The sequence below is a fragment of the Lithobates pipiens genome, unplaced genomic scaffold (genome assembly GCF_037356315.1).
Source record: "Lithobates pipiens isolate NorthernLeopardFrog02 unplaced genomic scaffold, aLitPip1_a1.2 Scaffold_19, whole genome shotgun sequence".
Lineage (NCBI taxonomy): Eukaryota > Metazoa > Chordata > Amphibia > Anura > Ranidae > Lithobates > Lithobates pipiens.
Window position 1 is genome coordinate 84,662,207 of NW_027507764.1, and position 26,105 is coordinate 84,688,311.

Below are 26,105 nucleotides of genomic sequence, written 5' to 3' on the forward strand. Positions count from 1 at the left end.
GACAAAGCACAGATTTTAATTCTGAAACTCAGTGAGCTACAGAAGTATACTAAGAGATTGCATACACAGTGTTTTCAATCATGATGTGGGAACCAACATACAGTTTAACAAGTCAGTAAAAACTGACTTTTAAGAAATAGTAAATTAAATAGTCAAATAATTATGTAGATTATTAGAAATTAAACCATAAGATGCATATTATACATTAGCATTTATTTGATCCACATCTCATGAGGTTACTTCCCCTGTGTTACTAGTATTTGTCTTTATTATCATGCTAGGTTTCTTTCCCCGTACAATATAAACAGTAGTGTAGAGCACTGTAATGAGAGCATAACTGCATAATTGTAACTGTCTAAATATTTTTCTTTCTATGGCCGTTCCACATACTTGTCCCTTACAGCTGATGTCTTCATTCACAGCAAAGCTTCTGCTCCGGCATATTCATGTACCACCCAGAAGCCTGTAGCTCAAAGATCACGTTCACTGCACAGTCTTTTATAGAGATTATTAGCTCACTGTTTCACAGTCACACCTTAACAAATCATTATTTTAATTTGTCGATATAACATAATGCAACATGTAGTTATAGCAAACAAATTTTACATTTTGATTCTAAACAAGTTTTGTATATTTTTATATCTAAAAGAGAAGCAATTTTTGTAGGGTTTATTCAAAAGTTAGTAAAGCAAAAGGCATAACGTGGTGCTTCAATTATCCTTTATGAGACACACATATATATAAAATCAACATTTTCAGTGTGTTTAGAATAATTAAATCTAAAATAGAAGCAGTGTTGTAAAAACATGCATTAAAGGAAAATTCGTTGTTAAATTCTGTCAAAAGACATGGGACATCCCATTCCAAAACAATGAGCATTGATATTGATTTGGACCCCCTCTATGGCTTTAACATCCTCCAACCTTCTGGGAACACTTTCTAAGAGGTATAGGAGTGTGTCTGTGGGAATTTGTGAGGTCAGGACAGGTACAGATGTCGCATGAGAAGACTCAAAGGTGTTCAGTATAGTTAAGGTCAAGGCACTTGCGTTCCTCCACATGCAATTTGTCACACCATTATGGATCTGGCTTTGTGCATAGAGGCATATATCAGGGGTGTGGTACTGTTGTTGGATGAGAAGACCTTTCTTGCAATTCATCTCAAAGGTGTTCATTAAAGTTGAGAGCAGGGCACTCAAGTTCTTCCAGAACAAATTTGTCACACCATGTCTTTATGGAGCTGGCTTTGTGAATAGAGGCAAGGTTGGAAGTGCAAAAATGTTTAAAATTTCATTTAGTATGCTATTGCATTTACAGTATTGGGATCACTATAACTTAATCATTTAGAGGTCTCCAAACACTGGGCTATATAGTGAATTTAGTTACAGAACATGTAGGCACAGATATTTAAAGGATACGTTCACTTTTGTTCAGCCTTTTTTCTTTCTTTTTTTATCAGAAAGGATTTTATTAACATAAAAGATAGTAAACATACATGGAGAAATACTCTCTCAAGCATATTTAAAAAGAAGAAAAAATAGACAAGATTTCCTTATATACAGCAGCATGACATTCAATAAATATAATGTAAGACAGGCCTCAACGCCTTCCACCTTCACAGATCCGATACAGTTATCCATTGCCATGCCATGGGTTATAGAAGCAATCTGTTCAGTACTAATTCTACTGGAGACAGTCCTGGGGTATTAAACCAAGGGGCCCACAGCAGCTCAAATTTGCCTGGTCGTCCCCAGTGTTGAAATATATACTTCTCTAACCTTAGGGTAGCTCCCATCTGAGCTATCCACTCACGTAGCATAGGAGGCTCAGTCGCCTTCCAGTGTTGGAGAATCAGCTTACGGGTATGGAAAAGAACTCTACCAATTGCCTTTTTTTGGGTTGTCTTCAATTGGGTGGTCATCAAGAATACATGTTTTGGGGTCTTGTGAGACATTGACCAGGAATACTTTATTAATAGTCGTGAGGACCCCATTTCCAGTATATATGTAGCTTCGGGCATCGCCATAATAGATGTATGAGAACCCCATGGTCTCTGGACCTGGTACATTCAGTGCTATCACCTATGCCCATCCTATGCAGCCTCGCTGGTGTGAGGTGGATCCTCAGCACAATGTACAACTGAGGCAGTCGTGCTGCATTAAGCGAGCACCACTGTATTACCTGTAGTACCTCCTCCCACTGGTCCTCCTTGAAAGTAACCACATCCCTCTCCCAGTGAGCTATCACCTTGGTGGAAAAGCCAGTTAGGAATATAGACAGTAACATAGAATATGATCTGGATCTAAAACCTTTGAAGTGAGACACCTCTGTCATATAATGTAAGACGGGCCAGGCATTGTGTCCATAGATCACTACCTTTTTCTGCCTTAATTGCGTGTCGCAGCTTTAAGTATGGGTAGTACATTGTTTGGGGCAACCAAAATTTTCCCTGCAATTCTGCAAAGGATAGCAGTCTACCATTTGAAAAAATATGGGCCAAATGTGTAACACCATGTGACTTCCATCGCTCTGCACAAGTGAGAAGTAGCAATTCCCCATAATACTTGTTGTTCCATATAGGGCTATGCCCTGTAAAGCCATTAATATCCTGTAACTGTCAGACTTTATGCCAAACTTTTTGAATCACGGCATACGTGGGGAAGAGTTTATTAGATTTGGCAAAGAATAAAGCCTCAAGCCCCATGGCCACACTGTGTGAGCCCGTGATATGTTGTAAAAGGGCTGTAGTTGGATCCTCACTTCCCCCTCCTGCACTAGACCCATTGGGCATGGCTCGGGTAATATGTTGTAGCTGGACAGCCAGGAAATATAGCCACTGATTGGGAAGGGCCAGTCCCCCCCCCCCCCCACCTCCTTATTTTTCTGAATCTGTTCCAATCTAATCCTTGGGGGTTTATTAAGAGAAAGAATGAGGTAGGGAATTAATGACACAATGAATATTTTAAGTGGGACTACCATTGGAGTATTATGCAGAATGTACAAAAGTTGTGGCATGAAAATCATCTTAGTGAGATTTACTCTGCCTACCAATGACATTTTTAGTTTGGACCATATTTTCCTTTTGTCCCTAATAGTGGGTAAATATTAAGGGATACGTAATCGCATGGCTGTGGGGTCACAAAAACTCACAAGTATTTAAATTTGGGCGACACCAGGATGTCATGAAGTGTGTGGTCCTGTGTAGGAGCAGAGTCTAACATCATAAATCGCAGATTTTTTCCAATTAATCACTAGTCCCAAGAATGATCCAAATCGCTTAATAACCGGCATGGCCTCCCCTAGGGGTCCCAACGTGTCTCCCAGTAGTAACATCAGCGTAGAGCATACAGTTTTCACGTATCTGGCCATATTTAAAGCCAGTTATTAAAGGGTTGAAGCAAATTAGGGTAGCCATGAGCTCTATGGCAATGGCAAAGAGTAAGGGGACAGGGGGCAGCCCTGTCAAGTCCCTCTATGTATTGAAAAAGGAGCAGACACACAACCTGCTTCTCTGATTCATAGCTATGAATAAGTGCCATGATGGGGTGTGAAACACGTTAGCTATTTGTCCCGTTTTCCCCTATTTTTGTGAGGCGACTGTACTTGGATTTTAATCGTTTGACAATAAAGATGCCTTTTTTGATGTGCGGACATCCAGGAATTCTTTTTCTCCTCACTGCTGAATGAAACATCTCTACTCTAAAGTCTCCAAGAAGAAATTTGCAATTGATTCAACCCACTAATGCCCATTCAAGACCAAAGTATTAGAATTAAATAGAGGTTTCCATTAATAAAGAACACATTTTAAGGTAAAATCCAACAAACTTTTAAAAACATTTCAAAATATTTTTGGCTGTTTAAACTTTAAATGGTGGTATAGCAGTTTCTACAACACATTACATGTATTTTATAAATGGTAGCTAGATATCAAAAAATGGCCACCAAGTAGGACCTACCAGGACGTTCATATTAGGAAAATGACTAATATAGAACAAGTACACCACTAGAAAGCATTCTGTATGCTATCTGGTTACAGACTGCGGGAAACACAGACCTAGGATCAAGCGAGGGTTCAAATGCTGATTTGCATGGTCAAGCATCTGAATCCTTTTTACCACAGCTGTAAGTCATTGAGAATCATGTAAATGTAATTATGTAACTTGGAACAAGTAAAAGGAGAGCAACCGAGGTTACGCATGAAATGTACAATGATGACGTCCAGTATGAAATCATATTCTGTGTGTTCCAGCTTTGTGCTTTAGCCCCGTTGTCCATTCTATAGACGAAATCATCTTCATTTTCAAACTTCTAAGGCCTGTACAAGTCATGGGGGAAGCTGCTTTCAGCTGGGAATATAAGGATGCCAGTGGAACTAGGAATGCCAGTAAAGATATAGCTGGAGTGCATAGACTATAATGAATGGTGATGTGGTAAAGTGCAATAACAAATTGGTCAGCTGTCCTTGCAGGGACAACACACTGTAGGCAACATTTCAGAGACTGTAGGCTTCTTCTCAGAGACATAGGTGACACTATGGTTAGAGAACAAACATACATGCAAGAAATGAAGGTGTTGAAAGGTAGTCCAAAATGCCACTACAACATTTTTGATGGTTCAGGCTACTCCTCAAGATAAAATGAATTATGAACCTTTTATTAATTCATTTATTCATTCATTTATTCAATCCGTCACTACTGACACCATGCAGTTTTTTATAAATGTCCCTGAAATTTAGAAACCAACAAATAGGACTCTTCGGAAATCTACTTTATGTTGCTTTAAAAATTCACATACAAAAGTGCTCATTGATACAAGTTTTATATATCACACATAATACCTATACACAATAAAATATCAAAATTGCAGCTTGTTTTTTTTTTGTGTTGCTTCTAAATGTTTTCATGTGGTGTTTCTGTTGTTTACCATCTGTGTTAGTGGCAGTAAAAACGGCTAATGCTGCTGGACAGTAGAGGTTATGTGGGGAAGAAGTGGAGAGTACATGCAGAGATAAATCCAAGGTTGTAGATACAGAAATAGATGCCTCCCAGGCTGCTGATAATATGTATATAGACTCTAATGAACTTCTTTCATTTGTTACCTTTTAGGCCCGCCGTACATAGATAGAAATGTGGCTGGTTCAGCAGGGACCAGCCAAATTTCGATCCATGTATGGGCAGGGTGGTTTCACAGAAGTTGAATCACCCTGTCAGATTGTTGCCACTTGATCATCTATGGGCTGCCTTAGTCTTTTAAATACATAGTTGAAAGGCCTCATGCACATAATGTTTGCCGTAATTTTCCCGCACCCGTCACTTTTCGGGAAACACTCCGTATGTACGTGTACAGGTGAACAGCAATGCACAGAAGCATCAGCATTTACAAAACTTTGGCTGCATACAGGTCTGCTCCGGGTGTGGAACAATTAGCCCCTTTTTTGTGGAGATTAGGAGAATGGGAAGGATTCAGTATTAACAGCAGCCAACTGGACAGGGCTGACACCAAGTCTTGCTATTTCAGTCCACAAAAAGGCATGTGGTTTTATTCTACAAGAGGAAATTAGGAGCCGAGTGCATTTCTGAAAGATGAACAGGTATTTTTCTGTACTTGCAGGAGTCCTTAACTACTTCCGGACCGCCCACCACACATATACTGCATCAGGGCGGTCCAGCTGCACGAAACATACCTGTACACTGTTTGCTACTTCCTGGTCTGGGGCATGCGTGTTTCGCGGAGACCCACTCCAATCAGCGACCGCCGGGACTCACCCATCATTCCAAACAGAGGCAGAACAACGGCCTGCCTATGTAAACAAGGCAGACCACTGTTCTGCCAGAGAGGAAAATGGAGATCTTATGTTTCTGCTAAACAGAAACATGGATCTCTGTTCTCCTACAGTGTCAACATTCCCCCAACAGTTAGAAAGCAGTCCCGAGGAGCACAATTAACCCCTTGATCGCCCCTGGTGTTAACCCCTTCCCTGCCTGTGTCATTTATACAGTGGCAGTGCATTTATTTAGCGCTGATCACTGTATTGGTGTCCCTGGTCCCCAGAAACGGTCACTTAGTGTCAGATTTGTCTGACACAATGTTGGAGTCCCGCTAACAATCGCTAATCGTGGCCATTATTAGTAAAAAAACAAAAACAAAATAAAAAACACGTAGCAGAATACATATTGGCCAAAATTGATAAAGACATTAGATTTTTTACATTTTTTAATTGAATATATTTTATAGCAGAAAGTGAAAAATATTGTTTTTGTATTTTTTTCAAAATTGTCAGTCTTTTTTTTGTTTTTAGCACAAAAAATAAAAACTACAGAGGTGATCAAATACCACCAAAAGAAAGCTCTATTTGTGGGGAAGAAAGGACATAAATTTTGTTTGTGTACAGTGTCGCACGACCATGCAATTATTAGTTAAAACAACAAATTGCCATTTCACAAAAAATGGCCTGGTCATTAAGGGGCTAAAAGCTTCTGGGGCTGAAGTGGTTAAAGAGATTAAAACACGCATTTGCCACAATGTAGTACATTTGTTGTTTTTATATGTAGTTCCTATTTTGTCAGCGCCACCTAGTGGCCATAATTCATTTAGGAACCATATAGGAACCACACATATTAAAGGAAGTATGGCAATATTTGTCACATCTCCGCAACAAACATTTTACACATAGACAGCTTAAGGTAGATCAACATAAAAACCAGGCAACTAGCATTTTCAGAGAGGCCATCAGCACCATCCTTCATATTTCTCAGGACTGGTTTCCGTTGTCATAAGTGTTTTAAAGGGTCACTTCATATAATAAATAACAACCCCTTTCCAACCCCCTCTTAGAATTCTGATAAACAAAGTAATTTACATGATAGACCTCAGATTGGCAAACAGAGATGTTTTAGCAGACCAGCCAGCACAACCCTATTCCAGCCAACATTCGTCAGCATGATGATAGGGGGAAGAGGTTGTATTTATAATTTCAACTACATTTAACATGTAGAATAACTTGTCATTCAGTGCAGCAGGGAGCACACACCATTAGGTAAACTAAATATTTAATTTAATTTTTTTTCCTATCAATATGTCAGCAAACAGCAGCTTGTTAGGACCATGTATATGCAACGAAAAGTCAAGTTTATGTTATGTAACATATAAACTAATTTAAGTCCTGTTTATACAGAATATGGGGGCAGAGAATGAGTTTGTTTGCATGGCCAGCTAATCATTTATTCCTCATCATTCACCCTACCACACTCCATTAGTAAAACATAAAGTAATGTACACAATATAATTGTCACATACAACCTATTACCCAAAAGTCTGGTCACATTTTTACCTTTCAAGCATGCAACCAATATGCAAACTACAAACGGACGCATATCTGTTTTCTTACATGTGTGGATGGCGTATAAGATTCACTGGTCCATTACACGTTCATAGACAGTCTGTCAACAAGCCCAAAACCCATGAAGCCTTTAATGGCATCTAATATCTATTCAGATACAGACAGACAGGATATGATTTGCAACCTGGATACTAGTTATGGGACATCAAGGCATCTGTTAACCACCAACGTATATGTAGTAACTGTAATGCTGTGTACACACGACTGGACTTTCCGGCAGACTAGGTCCAAAAGGATTAGTCTGTCCGGACAATCTGATTGTGTGTGGGCTAATCCGATCCTTTTTTGGTGAAAAAATCAGACGGGCCTAGAAATAGAACATATTTCAAATCTATCCGATGGACTAAAAATCTTGAAAACCGTTTGTCTGTGTGCTAGTCAGACTTTCTTTTTTGTCCCGTTTACGTCACCACGTTCAAAACGAACGGACTTTCGAACGGACTTAGTCCCTTCATGTGTGGCCAAGTCCGTTCATTTTGAAAGTCCATCGGAACTCCGCCAGGAAGACCGTCAGCCCTAGTTTGCCGGAAAGTCCAGTCATGTGTACGCGGCATTAGCCCTTCCGTGTTAGCCTAGTTCTTGCACACATAGGTGTTTACAGGCATTTAGAGCCAGAAAAAAAAAACATCACTTGCACATTCAGGAGAGAAGTATTTTGAGACAAAAAAATGAGGAATGCACCTAAATACGTGTAAACACACCAAAGCGCTAGTCATGTTTAGAGCTTAAGCATTTATTCGTTTCAGTGACCAGAATAAATTACCGTAATATCCTGGCCAATGAAATAAATGAACACCTGACGCACCTGAAAGTGCTTAATGCATTTGAAAAATGTGGCTTTATGCTCATTTTTATCATTGTTTTTCTCCTTCCAGAAGAAGGCACACAGAAGAACTGGGCAAAAGCCCAGTGTACATGAGGCCTAGTAATAGCAGCTTCCATCAAATTCTTCTAAGACAGGTGTTTAGCTTAAGAACAGATCCCTTCCATCCATACAAAAGAATGTCAGCATCATTCTGCTGCAGAAATCCTACTTTCCAAACAATGAGGGTAACCATCTCACCATGAAAAGTGAGCAGAGTTATAGATAGAGTCCTTTCTAGCAGGGGTTCCCTGAAACTGGAAAGTTATTTTAAGGGTATCTCTGTGTTTATAAGGTTGAGAAAGGTGGAGATAAAGTGCAGTAATGGGCCACAGGTCTGTGAAATGGGTATAGACACCCATAGCTCCCAACTGTCCCTGATTTCAAGGGACTGTCCATCATTTGGAACAAAGTCCCTCTGTCCCACTTCCCTCCTCTTTTGCCCCTCATTTTGTTCTTATCTATATACCGTATTTATCAGTGTATAACACACACCGGCGTATAACATGCACCCCAAGTTTAGGAGGGCATTTTAAGGAAAAAAACTTTTAGCAGGGAAGTTTAAGTAAAAAAATTAAATTTAAATGCCCATCAATGCAGCCTTATCAATATCCATCTGCAGCCTTGTCCATCATTGTAGTCTTGCTCAGTGTCCATCTGCAGCCTTGCCCAGTGCCTTTGCAGCCTTGCCCAGTGCCTTTGCAGCCTTGCCATTCTCTGTGCGGCATTGCCCAGCCGCTGATTATTTAAAATTGGTGCCAATCTCTGCTGACTGTGAGCGGAGATGAGGGAGTGCTGCTGACATACAGAAAGCCGTGTGTATTCAGCTAGACTCGGCTCTGCTCACAGTCACGGGCAGGACTGCGAGAGGAGCCAAGTCTAGCCGAATACACTCGGCTTTCTGGATGTCAGCGGAGATCGGCGGTGATCGGCGTATAACACACACCCACGATTTTGTGCGTGTTATACGCCAATAAATACGGTAGTTGTATAGAAAATGCACTATTTATCTTTCAAAAAGTGTTTCACGGTGCTAATCTATTCACCTCATTTCTAAATTGCTGCATTTGTACATTTAAAAACCCAATATAAAGGAAAAGTAGTGTTAAAAAAAAACAAATCTTTACTTTGCATTATTCTCCTTTAAGGGGCATGGCATGGGGTGTGTCCTTGTTCCCATCTCTAAAAGTTGGGAGGTATGGACGCCTGTGTATAATAGGTGAAGGGATGGATAAAAATTTGAATAGAAGTTATACTGTATGTAGAAAACCACACCTAGTCGCAATCCATCCCTCTCTGCTGATTCACAGTTAGAGCTCATGCTTACAGGTGCCTAATAGTATCACTGCAATGCATCGTGATACCATGTTGTTGATACTAATTCATGCAGGATGGCCCCATCACTTCAACAGACAGTAATCATCAGCTGATCTGCCCATATGCAGGCAATGGCAGCACAGTGGCTTAGTGGTTAGAACACTTGCCTTGCAACATTGGTGAGTGAATCCCAACCAGGACACAACCTGCACGGAGTTTGTTCTCCTTGTGCGTATGTGGGTTTCCTCCCGCAATCCACAGATATGCTGGTAGTTCAATTGGCTCTTGCTTTAAGGTGGCCATACATGGGTCAAAATTAGGCCGATTCAGCAGGGACCAGCAAAATTTCGATCTGAGTTTGGGCCTTTTGGTTGTACTGAACTCGACCTACAGATCAACATCTGTACAACCGCCCTGTCAGATTTTTAGCACTTGATCAGTGCTGTGGCTATAGCCTAAATAATGGCAACCCTGTTTAATATCTTTTTTTTAGACATTACATTGTGGTCTGAAGAAATGGATAAATCTGAGTCAAGCATTTGTTCATGTAGTGTTGACCATATACAGGTTTGTCACAGACCCCCATACTGAAGAAGAGTGTGTCCACTGTAAAAGCTTCATTTGTCTGGTACCAGCATGAGCCAAGATCCCTTAGCCCACCCAGTCACTTGTTGAAGCATCAGTGTAGAGTGACTGGGGTTCTTGGTCACCCTGTGCCCCTAATAGACACAGGATAACTTACACATAGGAATTGCCAGGGGAGCTGGACAAGGAGTTTCCAGTGCTCTCCAAGGTATACTGGGTTCCACAAGCCCTCTGCCCAAAGTGACTCCCATCACAAGATGCATCTCAAAACATTTGAATATCACAAAAAGTTTATTTTTTTCAGTAATTCAATTCAAAAAGTGAAACTCATATATTTTACATAGAGGCGTAACACACAGAGTGATATATTTAAAGCATTTCTTTTTTAGATTTTGATGATTATGGCTTACAGCTAGCAAAACCCCCAAATTTAGTATCTCAGAAAATTAGAATATTACATAAGACCTATAAACAAAAAGGATTTTAAATACAGAAATGATGGCTTACTGAAAAGTATGTCTATGCACAGTATAATATGCACTACACTAATACTTGGTTGGGGCTCCTTTTGCATGAGTTACTGTATCAATGTAGCGTGGCATGGAGGCGATCAGCCTTTTGCACTGCAGAGGTGTTATGGAAGCCCAGATTGCTTTGATAGTGGCCTTCAGCTTGTCTGCATTGTTGGGTTTGGTGTCTCTCATCTTCCTCTTGACAATACCCCACAGATTCTCTATGGAGTTTAGATCAGGCGAGTTTGCTGGCCAAACAAGCACAGTGATCCCATGATCATTAAACCAGTTATTGGTACTTTTGGCAGTGTGGGCAGGTGCCACGTCCTGCTGGAAAATGAAATAAGCATCTCCATAAAGCTGGTTAGCAGAGAAAAGAATGAAGTGCTCTAGAATTTCCTGGTAAAGTGCTGCGCTATATGTAGCTGTAAGCCATAATCATCAAAATGTAAAAAAAAAATGCTTGAAATATATCACTCTGTGTGTAACACATCTATATAAAATAGAATTTTGAATTGAATTACTGAAATAAATTTACTTTTTGATGATATTCAATTTGTTTGAGATGCTCCTGTATATTTCAACCTGACTGCACAGTCTCTGGGCAATCTTCTTTAGATCTAGCAAAACTATGTAATGTGATGGCTTACCTAAAATATCAATTCAATCTGTATGCAATAAGACAGTGTCAGAGTTGATGTCTGGTAACAATTGTCCCCAGGAAAAATATAGATGAAAGGTCTCCTAGAAAGGATAGAGATATCAATAAAAACCTGATAGGGATTCTAACCGTTCCCTACTATATTCAAATTAAAAAAAGTTTGGACTAGAGTTATACTTTATGACAAACATTCTGTAGAGATGGAATTTTGAGTCCATTTTCTCCTGCCTATTTTTTTCAACTAGAGATAAACTATCACAGTGATGGCGAACCTTGGCACCCCAGATGTTTTGGAACTACATTTCCCATGATGCTCATGCACTCTGTAGTGTAGTTGAGCATCATGGGAAATGTAGTTCCAAAACATCTGGGGTGCCAAGGTTCGCCATCACTGAACTATCATATACAATATACATGCACATGTGCAGTACCCGGAAGCATCATTTTTGTATCACCTGGCACTGCAGTGTCATGTCTCTGTTTCATGTATCAAAAGATCACTACTGTCAATGGAATGTATGTAAGATTTTATGTGCAAGAGGTCTATCCCAAATCTGTTGAGCACTATCGTCTATGGCTATCCTTGGGAAAGTGTGTCTACATACCATACATTAATGTGGTCTGGAGTTTGTTATATGTCAGGTGTCTAGCGCTGATAGCTTGCTCTATGTCTTGTCTGTCATTTGACTCTGCTTGTGGCTTTCAGGCCTTAGAAGAAGTGATATGATTTTTGAAGTACATCTAGCAAAATGAATTACTGTAAAGAAGTAATCCTTCCCTAAAAAAAAAAAAAAAAGCACAATTAATATTCAGAAAAAAAAGGTTTATTTCCTATAAATGAAGACAGATGATAGTAATTATTACATGTGGAAGATTTTTGGTATTTTGTCTGTTTTTTAAATCTCCTATGGCTGCAACAGAGCAGTTGTGGAATTCCAGGCGAGCGATTGAGACAGTCTGCTCAGCAGAGAGGCTTTGCTCATCGCGGCTGCTCAGTTTCCTTCATTTCAGATATTAGGTCATAGAACAGCTTCTATGACAGCTGCAAATAATCAGCTTCATGTATAGAAACGGAAATCAGCTCCTCAGTGCAGATGTCCTATCGTTTAGAAAATTGCAGCGGTATTAATGTTGGGATGTTTACAAAGTGTCTTGTAATGATGAGGAAAATTAAAGATAAATTATATCCAAGCCTGGATTTAGAGGAAAGCCAGGTAGACCTACACAGAATAAAAATAGACACAGACAAGGCTGTATTAGCGTAAAGCATGAAAACAACAGTGGCTTACTTCCACCTCCGTTGGTCTTCTGTCCATGTGTCCTGTTCCCACATTGACATATTCTCTATAGACTCAGACAAGCTACTGCTAGACACATGGCTGTTCCATCCATTGCATGAAAGCCACATACCACCTGAAAACACAGACACACTCTAGTGTACCTATGTGCAACCAACTCAACTCAATGCATTTGGTCCACCCTGGGGTGCTTTAAGGTTTCTTCAAGGATGTTGTGGCAAAATACCTAAAAATTGCCCAAAAATTGTATAGAAGCCGTGTGGATCAAGCCTGCCTTTTAGTTACACAAAGCCACAGGTTTTCATTGTGCACCATTACAATCTTCTAGCTGCCTGTGTCCTAATGACCAATGGCATCATCAGTTGATATGGAGGATGTCAGTCGTCTGCACTGCACAGCATCCTCGTTTCCCCCTCTCCCCCTCTCCTGCCCCCCTCTATCAGCATTGGGGTCACATTAGCTGAGTGATGGAGAAAAACTGAGGGAGAAGAGAAACATTGGAATACTAGTCAGTACCAGTTTGCAAAAGTGTATTTGCTTTAGAAGTATAAATCCCATCTAATGTTGGGTGTCCTACTTCTGTGGATGTTGCTGCATTATATAAAACTATTAGAATAGTTTTTACATTTTAGAATGGGGTGCCTCAAAACTATTAGAATCATTTTTACATTTTAGAATGGGGTGCCTCGAGACTGTCCAATATTTTTTGAAAGGATGCCTCGAGACTGTCCATAATTTTTAAAGGGTGTCTCGCGATTGTCCGTAATTTTCAAAGGGTGCCTTTACTGGAAAAAGATTGAGAAACACTGATTTAGTCAATGTTAGTCCATGGACTGTTGGTCCATGGAAGCACTTTAACATCCTGTTAGCAAATCCTGCCTCCTAATCTAGTTACTGTACTCTAGTTTGTTCTTTTTATTTCTTAGCTTGAACCTTCTGCCTGAACACACTGCGTCCCGTTGCTTTTGTCTGAAGGTTTAATACTTTACTCTGGCTGATCTTTAGATGTTATGAGATGATGTAAAGAGAAATCATAAATGATGAGGCCTGGGCACATCACATTGCACACCCAAACCTCTTTGTGGGGTCACGAGCAAAGTGCTTCTGCTTTTGCCCAGGTGCTCCTCTGAGTGCCAACAGTTTGCGCAGAGCTTTACAACATAAGGGCAGATGATACAGATGATACAGTTACAATACAATTTAATAGAGGAGGACTCAGAGGGCCCTGCTCATTAGAGCTTACTATATAAAAGTTAATCATTCCAGACTTATCAGATCTCACTCTCTAGACTTGTTCTTTTTTGCTACAGTTTCTAAAATTATATTAATCAGCAGCACTGAAGAAGGAGGCACAAATTTCTTAAAGAGGAGCTCCAGGCTTCCCCCTAAAAAAATTTAAAGTCAGCAGCTACAAATACTGTAGCTGCCGACTTTTAGTATAAGGACACTTACTTGTCCAGGGATCCAGCGATGTCCTTACCTACGCCAATTCTTCAACTGGCTTCGTGTGTAGGCACTGGCATCTGAAATAAGGGAAACAGGAAGTAAAGAGTTGTGGCTTCACAGCCAGTTTCCTACTACGCATGCACAACTAGCACTGTGCCTTGTGAATAATCCCATAGTCTTCTGGGACCTGTGATGTGTCCCAGAAGACTGCAGGGAAGGAGGGTGCCATGACAACCTGAGCTGGAAGTGTGAGCGGGTACCTGTCAAAACCAGGTGCGTGCTCCCCCACCCCCCCCCCCCCCCCAAAAAGTGCCAAATGTGTCAGTGGAGGGTGCAAACAAGTGAAGCTTCCCCTTTGGGGTGGAGCTCTGCTTTAAGATCCTTGTCCTTGTACAGCTTTTCTTGGATGCAGGTCTTGCCCCTTCTGCAGTGAATGGCATCCTTGTGTTTCTGCATCTTCACCTACTGTATGTATTCAACACAGGAGAATTTGTGCCATCTCCGCCTTGGTATGCAAGCAGCCTGTGACTTCAATTTCAACTTTTATACATGCCAACCTGCACCTTTAAACACCTAATTTCATCCTCTGGTAAAGGCCAGGATCTTATAGCCTGCTCCTGGGGGGGGGGGGGGAAGGGTGCACACCTAGCAGTGATGCCAATGATGGAAACTCCCAAAGGCAAATGATGGAAACTCCCAAAAGGGAGAAGCTTGCGAAGAGAACCAAACCAGGGTGGAAGTATGCCAGAAAAGTCAAACTACTGCTATTCAGCGAACTCCGTATTTTAAGTAAAGATTAGAAGTTATTTAATATCTGTAAAACAACCTTTATTTTCACATGCTTTGGATGCCATTGTTTTAATTGTTCCATGATACATTGCTAATGATGATTACTTTATGTGCTTTTCTTGCAGAACTTCTACATGGCCAGAAAAGGAAGTGCAGATATGAAGGACATGAATGAGAAGAGCAAAGTAGCTTTACTTGAGGTAAGGGAGGAATTGATGAGAAACACAAAGGGGCATTTCACACAATGGAAACTCCACAATGGAAACTTCACAATGGAAACTCCCAGAACTTTTGACATAATAATGTATAGGGGTTTCCCTTTTTTTCAAGAAGAATGTGGAAAACCTCTACACTTTCTGGCTTTTGCAGATTAAAGCCTAGTACACACTATTACACTACTAATACACTAACCCAATTCAGGTCCAATTTGCTCCAGCAGGGGAAAAAAATCCTTCCTCATCCCCAAACTGCCAATCAGATATTCCCTGGATCAACTTTACCTATAAATGCTAGTATCCAGTTATATTATGTACATTTGTGAAAGAATCCAGGCCTTTTTTAAAGCAATCTACTGAGTTGGACAGAACCTTTCCATATTTGGAGATGAAATCTTTTTTCCTCCAGACGTAAAGAGTGTCCCCTTTTCCTCTGTGATGACCTTAAAATAAATAACTCAACAGCAAGTTCACTATATGGACCACTTTTGTATTTATAAATGTTGATCATATCCCCCCATAATCTCCTCTTCTCAAGAGAGAATAAATTCAGTTCCTCTAATCTTTCCTCATAGCTGAGCTCCTCCATGTCTCTTATCAGTTTGGTTGCCCTTCTCTGTACTTTCTCCAGTTTTCTGATATCCTTTTTGTGAATTGGTGCCCAAAACTGAACTGCATATTCTAGATGAGGTCTTAGTAATGATTTGTACAGGGGCAAAATGATAAAATTATCTCTCTCTCTGGAGTCTATACCGCTCTTAATACAAGAAAATTTTTTGCTTGCTTTGGAAACTGCAGCTTTGCATTGCTTGCTATTATTAAGCTTATGATCTACCAGAACACCCAGATTCTTCTCCACCATTGATTCCCCCAGTTGTAACCCCCCTTGTCTGTATGATGTGTGCAGATTCTTAGCCCCCAAGTGCATAACTTTACATTTATCAACATTAACCTCATTTGTCACATAGTTGCCAAATTAACCACTTAAGGACCGAGTCTCTTTTTTGAGATTTGTTGTTTACAAGTTAAAATATTTTTTTTTTGCTAGAAAATTACTTCGAACCCCTAAACATTATATATTGTTTTTCTAACACCCTAGAGTATTCTAAATGGTGGTTGTTGCAATGCTTTATGTCACACCATATTTGCGCAGCAGTCTTACAAGCGCACTTTTTGTGGAAAAAAACTTTTTTGACTTAAAAAAATAAGACAACAGTAAAGTTAGCTCCGTTTTTTGTTACGCCAAGTAAATTGATACCCAACATGTCATGCTTCAAAATTGCGACCCGCTCGTGGAATGGCGACAAACCTTTACCCTTAAAAATTTCTACAGGTTACATGTTTAGAGTTAGACCCCTTTCACTCTGCCAGCCGGCCATATTAGTGGTAAAGCACTGCTAGTTTTTGTGGCACTTTTCGGCCGCTAGCGTGATGCTTTTAACCCCTGCTAGAAGAAAGGGTTAAATGCGCACGAAAAGCGCAGAAAAGAGCTCCCCCATGCTTCTTTGTATACATAGAGCTGACAAAGGTATTTCATAAATTTGCCTTCTCTTTGTCCCCATTCACCCACTCCAGAATATTTTGTAAAGGGCCTACAAGCACAGGCCTGACCTTTTCATTATTAATATATTGAAAGAATTTTGGGGGGTTTGTCCTACTATCTTTTGCAATCTGTAGTTCATTTTAAATTTTTGCGTCCTTTATTTCCTTTTTACATATTCTGTTTTATTCTTTGTAACATTTAAATGATGATAGCATTCCTTAATTTTTATACTTTCCAAAATCTCTTTTTTTTATTATTCATAGCTTTGTTAACTTTGACCGTGAGCCACATTTTTAGACTTCCAAACATATTGCCCATGGAAATATACAGTAAATTTGCAGTGTTCACATACAATAGTTTTGAAGAATTTCCATTTCTGTTCTGTGATCATCAATGCTAATGTTCCCTCCCAGTGTAATTCCTTGTACACACGGTCGGACTTTCCAACGGAAAACGTGCGATCGGACTATGCTGTCGGAAATTTCGATCGTGTGTGGGCTCCATCCGACTTTTTCCCTTGGAATTTCCAACACACAAAGTTTGAGGTCTGGATCTAAAATTTTCTGACAACAAAATCCGATTGTTTAAATTCCGATTGTGTGTATACAATTCCGACGCACAAATTGCCACGCATGCTCAGAATAAATTACTAGATGAAAGCTATTGGCTATTGGTCTCTTTATAGTCCCGTCGTACGTGGTTTACGTCACATCTTTCTGAACGATCGGATTTTCCAACAACTTTGTGTGACCGTGTGTATGCAAGACAAGTTTGGAACAAAATCCGTCTGAAAAAATCAGATGGGGTTTGTCGTCGGAAAACATCCGATGGATTTTGTCATCGGAATGTCCGACCATGTGTATAGGGCATTAGTCTTGGAGAGCAGCCCTCATCCATGAAAAATTTGCTCTCTTAAAGTTGTGTTTTTATTTTTCCATTATGTGCTTGTTGTTTACAGCTAACATTAAATGAACAATCCACAACATTTGCAAATAAATGATGAAGCCACACTGCCTCATCAAGGCCCCTCTGTAAAGTGTGGTCCTACCTCTAACATTTGTGAGTCTCTATATTGGAGTAATATACTGTATCTAGTTATTGATAAATTAAGGGAAGGTATTCCTGGAGTCAGCCTTTCTCTCCTTAAAGGTGTAGGGACATATTAGAAGCCCAGAAAAGCACAATGGCAGCTGAAGGTGTCGACCCATGCCAATTCCAGCAAGCTATACAAAAATGGCAACCACCTCAATGTATAATTTTATTTAGATTGCTGGTCTTCATTGTAGTTTTTATATAGTAGTATTTTTTTTTTTTTACTGTTTTTAATTAATGATAGTACTATAAACTAGCAGATCTGCAGAACTGGCCCCAAGACTATAAATCTGCCTAGCTCTACCTGCCATATGGAAATGTACAAAATCCCCTTTATTTTTGGATTTTGAATTTGTGGGGCCCTGCTTTTTCCACTGACACTAACAGTGGGGCATAATTCCTGCCACTGACAATAATGATAGGGCATTATTCCTCCCACTAATATCAATGATGAGGCACTATTCCTCCCACTGACACCAACAATGGGGCACTCTTTCTTCCATGAGGACATGTTTATTCTCACTGATTCCAGATCTGGGACATTTTCTACCCCCACCAGCCACACCCCCCCCCCCCCCCCCCCCAACTCTGGCCCTTAAAAAATGTGTAGACCCTTGCTTTAAAGGAAAGGTTTTGTTGGCTCCTTTGGTGGCCTCACCAAAAGCATATTCGTTTTTAGTTTAAATTAAGTTTTCACTTTGATGGCGAGGATTAGAATGGACCAAATTATATAATCTTGATCATCAATTTGCATGTAATCCCTCAATTTTCAAATAATATATGTTTTCACTTTCCAGAAAAACTAGTTTTTCATTCAGGGGTTGGTTGAGTTATAGCACCTCGTTTGATTGTTTATTCTGCAACCAAAACAATCCTTCATTAGGCAGTTCTTCCATGTGTAATACTACAAAGAATTTGTTTTGTGACAACAGATGCGGCTCTTTGAAATTTCCACAAATGTCTTGTTTCCTAAATTAAGTTTGTTGATCTCGTCTGTTCTTGTTCCAAGTATTCTGTTTCTATACAGCACAATGGTTGAAGCTGCATCCTCCATCCACCATATGTGTAATCAGCGCCGCGCAGCACACAAGAAATGTTTGCATTTCTTCACAAGTTGAAAAACTTTTTCAGTAAAGCAAATAAAAGGCAAACTATAATATTCCATAAGTCACATTTCCCCTGATGTGATTTCAATGTAATGAAATTAAATTGGTTCCTTTGAGTTAGGGCATTTTGTATGCAGTATGGCCCTTTATGAACTAAGCACATATGTGGGGGTCTTTAGCCTGTAGCCATCTACAGTACATGTGACCCAACTGTTCACATTTAAAGTAGAACTGAAGGCAAAATTGTCAGTTTTTGTGTCACATTGGTTAGATTTTCCTTCACTTCTTGTTCCATAGCCAAACCAGAAAGTGAGAGCAAATCCCTCCAAAACAAGGGGACCTCAGTTGTCGCCAAGATCACCAGAACTAGTATTTACAGTAGAAAATTTCACCTCTATTACTGTTCTGTTGAAAACTCATATGGGCTTTTCACTATTGGTGATAACAATAAACTGTACAAACAGAGAAGTTGAATCTCCTTAAAAGGGGCACAGACAGCAAAAAAAAACAGACAGGTGTTCTGATCCTTCTCCAAAACTAAAAATTCAAAAACCCCCGAAAAACATTTAAAAAGCCTAATTGAAGTGACAGAAATAGAAGCCCATTCAGAGACTGTACTAACAACCTTCCCCTCCATTATAATTGTTTTACCTGCACTTTACTTTTACAGCAGTTGTTCGGGGTGTCTAAATATGAATATACCAGAGATAGACTAAGGCTGGCCATAGACAGTTCAAATCTTGACTGGTTCTGCAGGACCCGGCTGAGATTTGAACCATTAAATCAGAACTCTAGCCAAAGCTTGTTTGGCTGGGCTTTTCCTATGGACCACAGGAGTACAATTTGTTTTGCACTGCTGTGATCCGTTTTCAGCAGAGAGCAAGCTGATGTCTACTCTCTGCTGATGTCACAGAAATAAGTCCAGGCACTGCGTCATCCTGACAATGGGAGTCTGGATCCGCCAGGTGCCTGGACTGATAACGGCCACTCCCCACCCCTTCACAGCTCAGCGCTCCAGTGAGTGTGGAGGAAGCAGAGCGGAGAGCTGCTGATTGACTGTCAGCAGCTCTCTGCTTGGGGAACTGTGAGAACCAAGCCATTGGCGGTGTTCGATCCCTTGGTTCTCCCCCAGTGAAAATGCGCCTCATACCGATGCTGCATTCACCTAGGTAAGTATAATTATTGAAAAAAAAAAACCCATACTTCTCTTTTAATGAACAGGCTTAATGTACCAAGTTGATCGATCGATAAACTTGGGTATAAACAGCCTGCTGGATTTACTTGCAATTATTGCAAGCGTGTTATAGCCCCTAGCGATAATCACTGTCTTCTCTCAACGGGGACGGCTTCCTCGACCACCATTCTGCAACCTGTGGTTACAGAAAAGAAATATGCTCCATGTATGGCCAGCCTTAGTGCACCTAGAAATAAGCTCTCAATAAAAAACTGTATGGTACACCCCTTCTCTTCCTCTGCAATATGTGTGAGGAGTGTGACTGTTATTTATATATCCTAATATTGAGCACTGGTGTAGGAGGGCAGGAAACAGCATTTTAAATAGGGAAAAAAATATTATACAGATTTAGTGAGCTGTATGGAGAGTAGAGAATCACAATGCCAGCCAGCTTCCATTAGTGAACAGTCGCCCCATTTAGTTTTGCCTCCTAGAGGTGATGGAAAGCAAACCAGAGTTTGTCAGGAAGGATGGTGCTAATTTCAAGCCACTGTCTATTTTAGCAGCTTCCCACACATTGACACGTCTGCTCTGGAATTTGTAGTCCGCAAATTGGATCAAGAATGGTGCTGAATCTGAGAATCTTTTATTACTTCATAGATTATTAGACAGATGATCAGTGATAACTATAAGCCCTTGTACACACGGTCGGAGATTCCGACGGAATGTGTCCGATCGGACCGCTTTGTCGGATATTCCGACTGTGTGTGGTCTCCATCGGACTGTTTCCTTCGGAGTATCCGACGGATCAAGTTTTCCAACTTGTTGGTAAAATTTTCCGACAAAATGCTCCGATCGGACATACTCCAATCATGTGTAGAGAATTCCGATCGGAAAAAGTGCCACGCATGCTCAGATCAGATTCCTACACCAAAGCTATTGGCTACTAGCGTGAACGTAGTCCCGTCGTAACGAAATAACATCATCACGTCGGATTTTCCAACAACTTTGTCCGACCGTGTGTATGCAACAGTTTCGGACAAAACCGACGGATTTGGTTGTCAGAATCTCCGACCGTGTGTACAAGGGCTTAGACAACCAGCGTGTTAGTAAGCAACAGCGCACCATAGCTGTATCATTTATTTTAAATTTTTTTCACTTAGAATTGTACTGCTAATAAGTTACATTCATTAAGATCAGCCCCAATTTATGCACCTCCAGACCTCAGAATAACCCCAATTCATGCACCTCCAGACCTCAGAATAGCCCCAACTCATTCACCTCCAGACCTTAGATCAGCCCCAATTCAAGCATTCAGACCTCAGATTGGCCCCAATTCCTCCACCATCAAACGTCATATTAGCCCCAATTCATGCATCTTCACAACCTTAGATCAGCCCCAGTTACCTGCACCTTCCGACCTCTGATTGGCCCCAATTCATACATTTCAGATCTCACATCAGCCCCAAATCCTGTGCCTTCTGACTTTAGATCAGCCCAATTTATGTGCCTTAAGACCTCAAACCAGCTCAAATTCTTGCACCTTCAACCTACAGATAAGCCCCAGTTCCTGAAGCTACAGACCCCACATCATCCCCAATTCCTGCACATTCAGATCTCAGATTTGCCCCAGTCCATGCACCTTTACAACCTTGGATCAGCCCCAATTACCTGCACCTTTTGACCTCTGATTAGTCCCTATTCATGCACTTCAGATCTCACATCAGTCTCAATTCCTGTGCTTTCCAAATTCAGATCAGCCCCAATTTCTGTGCCTTTAGACCTCAAAACAGCCCCAATTATTGCATCCTGTGCATTCCAAATTCAGATCAGCCCCAATTTCTGTGCCTTTAGACCTCAAAACAGCCCCAATTCTTGCATCAGATCTCACATCGACCCCAATTCCCGCACATTCAAACTGCAGATCAGCCCCAATTCCTCCAACTTCCGATCTCAGATAACCCTAATTCAAGCACTTTCAGACCTCAGATCAGTCCCATTTCTTGATGCCTTAAGGCCCCTCAATAGCCAAATGTATGCACTTATGCATTTTCTGGCATGATAAATGAAGTGGACCTGTGTCCACTAAACCCTTCTATCCGTCACAGCAAAGGAAACTGCCATCTTAGCCCCTGTTGATCTAGCGTGCCCATGATGCTGCACATGTGATCAGCTATGACACCAGACATTTGATGGCTTGACATTTCGGTTGAGAACTAACATAAGCACACTAGTAACTGTAACAGTTATCTTTCAAAGCCCTCCTTGAATGTAACTTTTTTGGTAACAGTAAAATCATTGTGTTTAGTTCTGCTTTAATTCAGTCATCTGCAGGGGAATTTTAAATAAAGAAACACACATGACTAGATGTAAGACATGAACATACTTTAAGCTCATTTAAATAATTTCAACTTACAACTCTCTTTAGGAAGTTAGCCCCTTTCACATACCTGATGGAGACCAAGCTGTAGAGGGGACTTCTCGTGCACCTCCTGTCTTAACACCTCTGGTAGAGAGGAAAGGGTGTGCAGAACACAATGTGGCACGAGGGCCGGTATAGTAGGTGGCGCCAGCTGAGGCTTGACAGGTAACAGATGACGCTGCATCAGTAGGCAGGATTGTAGACGGAACACAAACCAAGGGGTCATCAACAGCAGGGCAATGCAGGTACAGGAACGTGAGACTAGAGCAGGATCAGCATATAAGCCAGAGTTGGTACCCAGCCGGGGAGCGAGGTACAAGAGCATGAGACAGGAGCAGAGTCAAAGCACAGTTTGAAGTCACAGGTAGGAAGGCAGGAATCCAGAGGAGGGTTGAGGTCAAGCCAGGTCAAACACAGGTAGGCAGAAAATGGATCAGGGCACAGGCAAACAGGAACAAGCTGAAAGACCACTCAGCAATGTGTTCAAGTCATTGTTCAGTTTAAATGAGCAGTTTGGCGCCAGTGCGCGCACGTGCGCATTTGTGCATGCGCATATGCACATTTCTTCTTGTGCACATGCTAACCTGCCTGCGCGCCAATGTGCATTTGGATTCAACTGGACTTCTCCTACAGCCCCACTGTTTCAAGAAAGTGGTATCCCCATACCAGTAAAACAATGTTTTTTGATAAAAAAAATATTTTTTTCAGTAATGCAGAGATGCTATATATGATTTTTTGTATAGTTTATAGAAGTTAAATATATATATATTTTTTATTTATGTTATCTAACAGCAAAGTTTCTGTGCTGCCTCCGTTGTTGTGCCAGATCTTGAAGGGGCAATATACTTGAAAGAAGATGGGAAGAAGTCCTGGAAAAAGCGATACTTTCTTCTGCGTGCTTCTGGAATTTATTATGTACCTAAAGGGAAGACAAAGGTTAGTAATTCAGCCTAAAGTATCCATAGGAACTGCAATTGCAATTGTAGAACAGTCAAATACTTCTCACAGTAAAGCTAGCCATCGATAGTTAATTTTTTTTATTCATTCAGCCAGAGGGTTGGACAAGAAAAGAAAAAAGATTCCTCCATCAACACAAATTACATGGTTGGAGGAATCCCCGCCGAGACATTGTATTCTGAAAGCAAGACCCACCACTGTCAGAATACACATATCAGCAGCTACAGCTGCTACTAGAGATAAAGTTTCCAGCATGTCTCTTTAACAGAAGTGATCAAAAAATGGACTTCTGTCAAGCAGGGAGAGCCACACACTGATATGAAATTCAATCAATCAGTGTATGGCCAGCTTTAAGAAAGCTTGGAGCTTACCCAGGGCCAAATGTTGGAGCCTGGAATCTTTCCCCACTTCTATGTGTCAGCGCTAGGTGCCTGACCTGCCACTCACCAAGCTCCAGCACTGTCACATAGCAAGAAAGGGGGGTGGGTAGTATGCTCCCCTACACCCAGAAGTACCGGGTATGTCACTTTTCTCTCCCATGCAAAAAGAGCAGGGAACAAAGGAAAGCTAAAATACGCTGATCAACCGTAACTATGAGCACCCACCAAATATTGAGTAGGTCCCTCTTTTGCCTCCAAAACAGTCTTGACCCTTCAAGCCATGGATGCCTGAAGACTTCTGAAGGTATGCTGTCGTATCTACCACCAAGCCATCGGGTCCTTTAAGTCATGTAATTTGCAAGGTGGGGCCTCCATGGATCGGACTTGTTTTTACAGCATATCCCACAGATGCTTGATTGGATTGAGATCTGTAGAATTTAGAGGCCAAGTCAACACCTCAAACTCTTTGTTGTGTTCCTCAAACCATTCTTGAACCATGTTTGCAGTGTGGCGGGGTGGATTATCCTGCTGAAAGAGGCCATCAGTGAATATTGTTTCCATGAAGGAGTGTGCTTGCTCATCACCAATGTTTAGGTAATTGGTAGATGTCAAGTAATATCCACATGAATAGTAGGACCCAAGGTTTCCCACCAGAACATTGCCCAAAGCATCACAATACCTCTGCTGGCTTGCCTTCTTCCTATACTGCCTCATGGTGCCATCTCTTCCCTAGTTAAGTGACACACGCACACCCGAATCACATGATGTAAAAGAAAATGTGATTTATCAGACTAGGTCACGTTCTTCCCTTGCTCCATGGTCTAGTTCTGATGCTTATGTGCCCATTGTAGGTATTTTCAGCTGTGGACACTGTGTGGTCAGCATGGTTACCCTGATCAGTCTGCAGCTACGCAGCCCATACACAACAAACTGCAATGCCCATTTTTTCTACTTTCAAAATGTAGCGCCCATAACCCTTGGCGGGCGGCCTTAACTTTTGGGCTTACCGGTTACCTCCGCTTGGCTGGTTCTTCCACGTCTAGGGGTTCCTAGAGTTAGTACCCAACAACTTTGGACGCTGACATCATAAAAGTCCTTTAGAAAAGGTTTTTATTTGCAGGGGTAACATCCAACAACACAGTCTCATATGGGAACAGAGGGCAAGGGTGAAGAAGCTCAGGCACCTTGAACTGCTAATATCAGAAAGTCTCTAGTACAACCCAGAGAGTAGACACTCACAGCTGGGTACTTCAAGGCTGAACAAGTCCAAATTGCCAGAGATTATGGCAGTCAGCACTTTGATCCAGAACTTGTGAAATCTTTAACCTTGAGTAACTGGTAACAGAAGTGAACAGGAACCTTTTTCCTCAGTACCTGGAACGTTCTCTGTCTCCTTGACAGTACTGGAAAAAGCATGAATTTATCAGTGTCCTTCACAACTCAGCAACCAGGCACTTCTCAGGATGCCAGCTTGTTGGCCCTCCTCCGAAGAGTCCTCCCCCGGTCACTTACACGAGCTGCGGTGCCCCTCCAAGCCGAGAGCACACCTGAACGCCTTGAATCCTCCCTCAGTTACTGCACATCGGACCAGCCGGTTCCGAGACTCGGGAACAGACGGATCCCTACCCCAGACCAGGCGGGTCTATTGGGGTTAGCCAACCGAAGCATGTTGAAGAGCGACGAACACTCCCATGACCGGGACCCCTCACGGGGCTACCCCGGTCTGGAACACGGGAATTCAACATCTTGAGTACCCTTCCAGACTCCTCAGCAGGGCCCGGTGCACCCACTGATTGGTTCCAGGGAAGCTGATACCCAAAACGCCCAACCAGGCCTGGTTCTGAGCCTGTCATGTGCACCTAACTGTACAAATGACCAGGCAGAACTCTAACACAGCCAAGCCAAACTGATGCCAAAGTTAAACCTACACAATTAACCCTCAGAACCCCTTTATTGTTTACTGTTACTGTTTTTTGCAAAAACTAAATTTGTACATGGCAGACACTTTGTCCAAAGTTTCATCGCTACAAAAATATCAGGGACAATGTGTTTACTTGCTGCCTGATATATCCCACTGACTTTCAGATGCCAGTGTAGCAAGATAATTAATGTTATTCACTTAAAGTGGTTGTATACCCTCTTTTGTAACTTTTACCTACAGGAAAGCCTATAATAAGGCTTACCTGTAGGTAAAAAAAATATTTCCTAAACCTGTACGGTTTAGGAGATATTCCCCTCGGTATGCGCCGCTGACTGCAGCGGCGCATGCGCACGAGGGGATTCTCGGCCTGAAAATCTGGCAGTGGCCGGCGGCCGGAAAGATATCTCCCGCGCGCATGCGCGGGAGT

General features: G+C 41.3%; 1 protein-coding gene across 1 annotated transcript in view; it reads left to right on the top strand.

The window, feature by feature from the left end:
• APBB1IP (amyloid beta precursor protein binding family B member 1 interacting protein) overlaps positions 1 to 26,105 on the top strand; it is a 191,392-nt gene that overhangs the window by 119,538 nt on the left and 45,749 nt on the right. The window contains exons 8-9 of the mRNA XM_077490997.1: positions 14,994 to 15,068; positions 23,213 to 23,356. Coding sequence (XP_077347123.1) covers positions 14,994 to 15,068; positions 23,213 to 23,356 — 219 coding nt within the window. The remainder of the gene's footprint in view (positions 1 to 14,993; positions 15,069 to 23,212; positions 23,357 to 26,105) is intronic.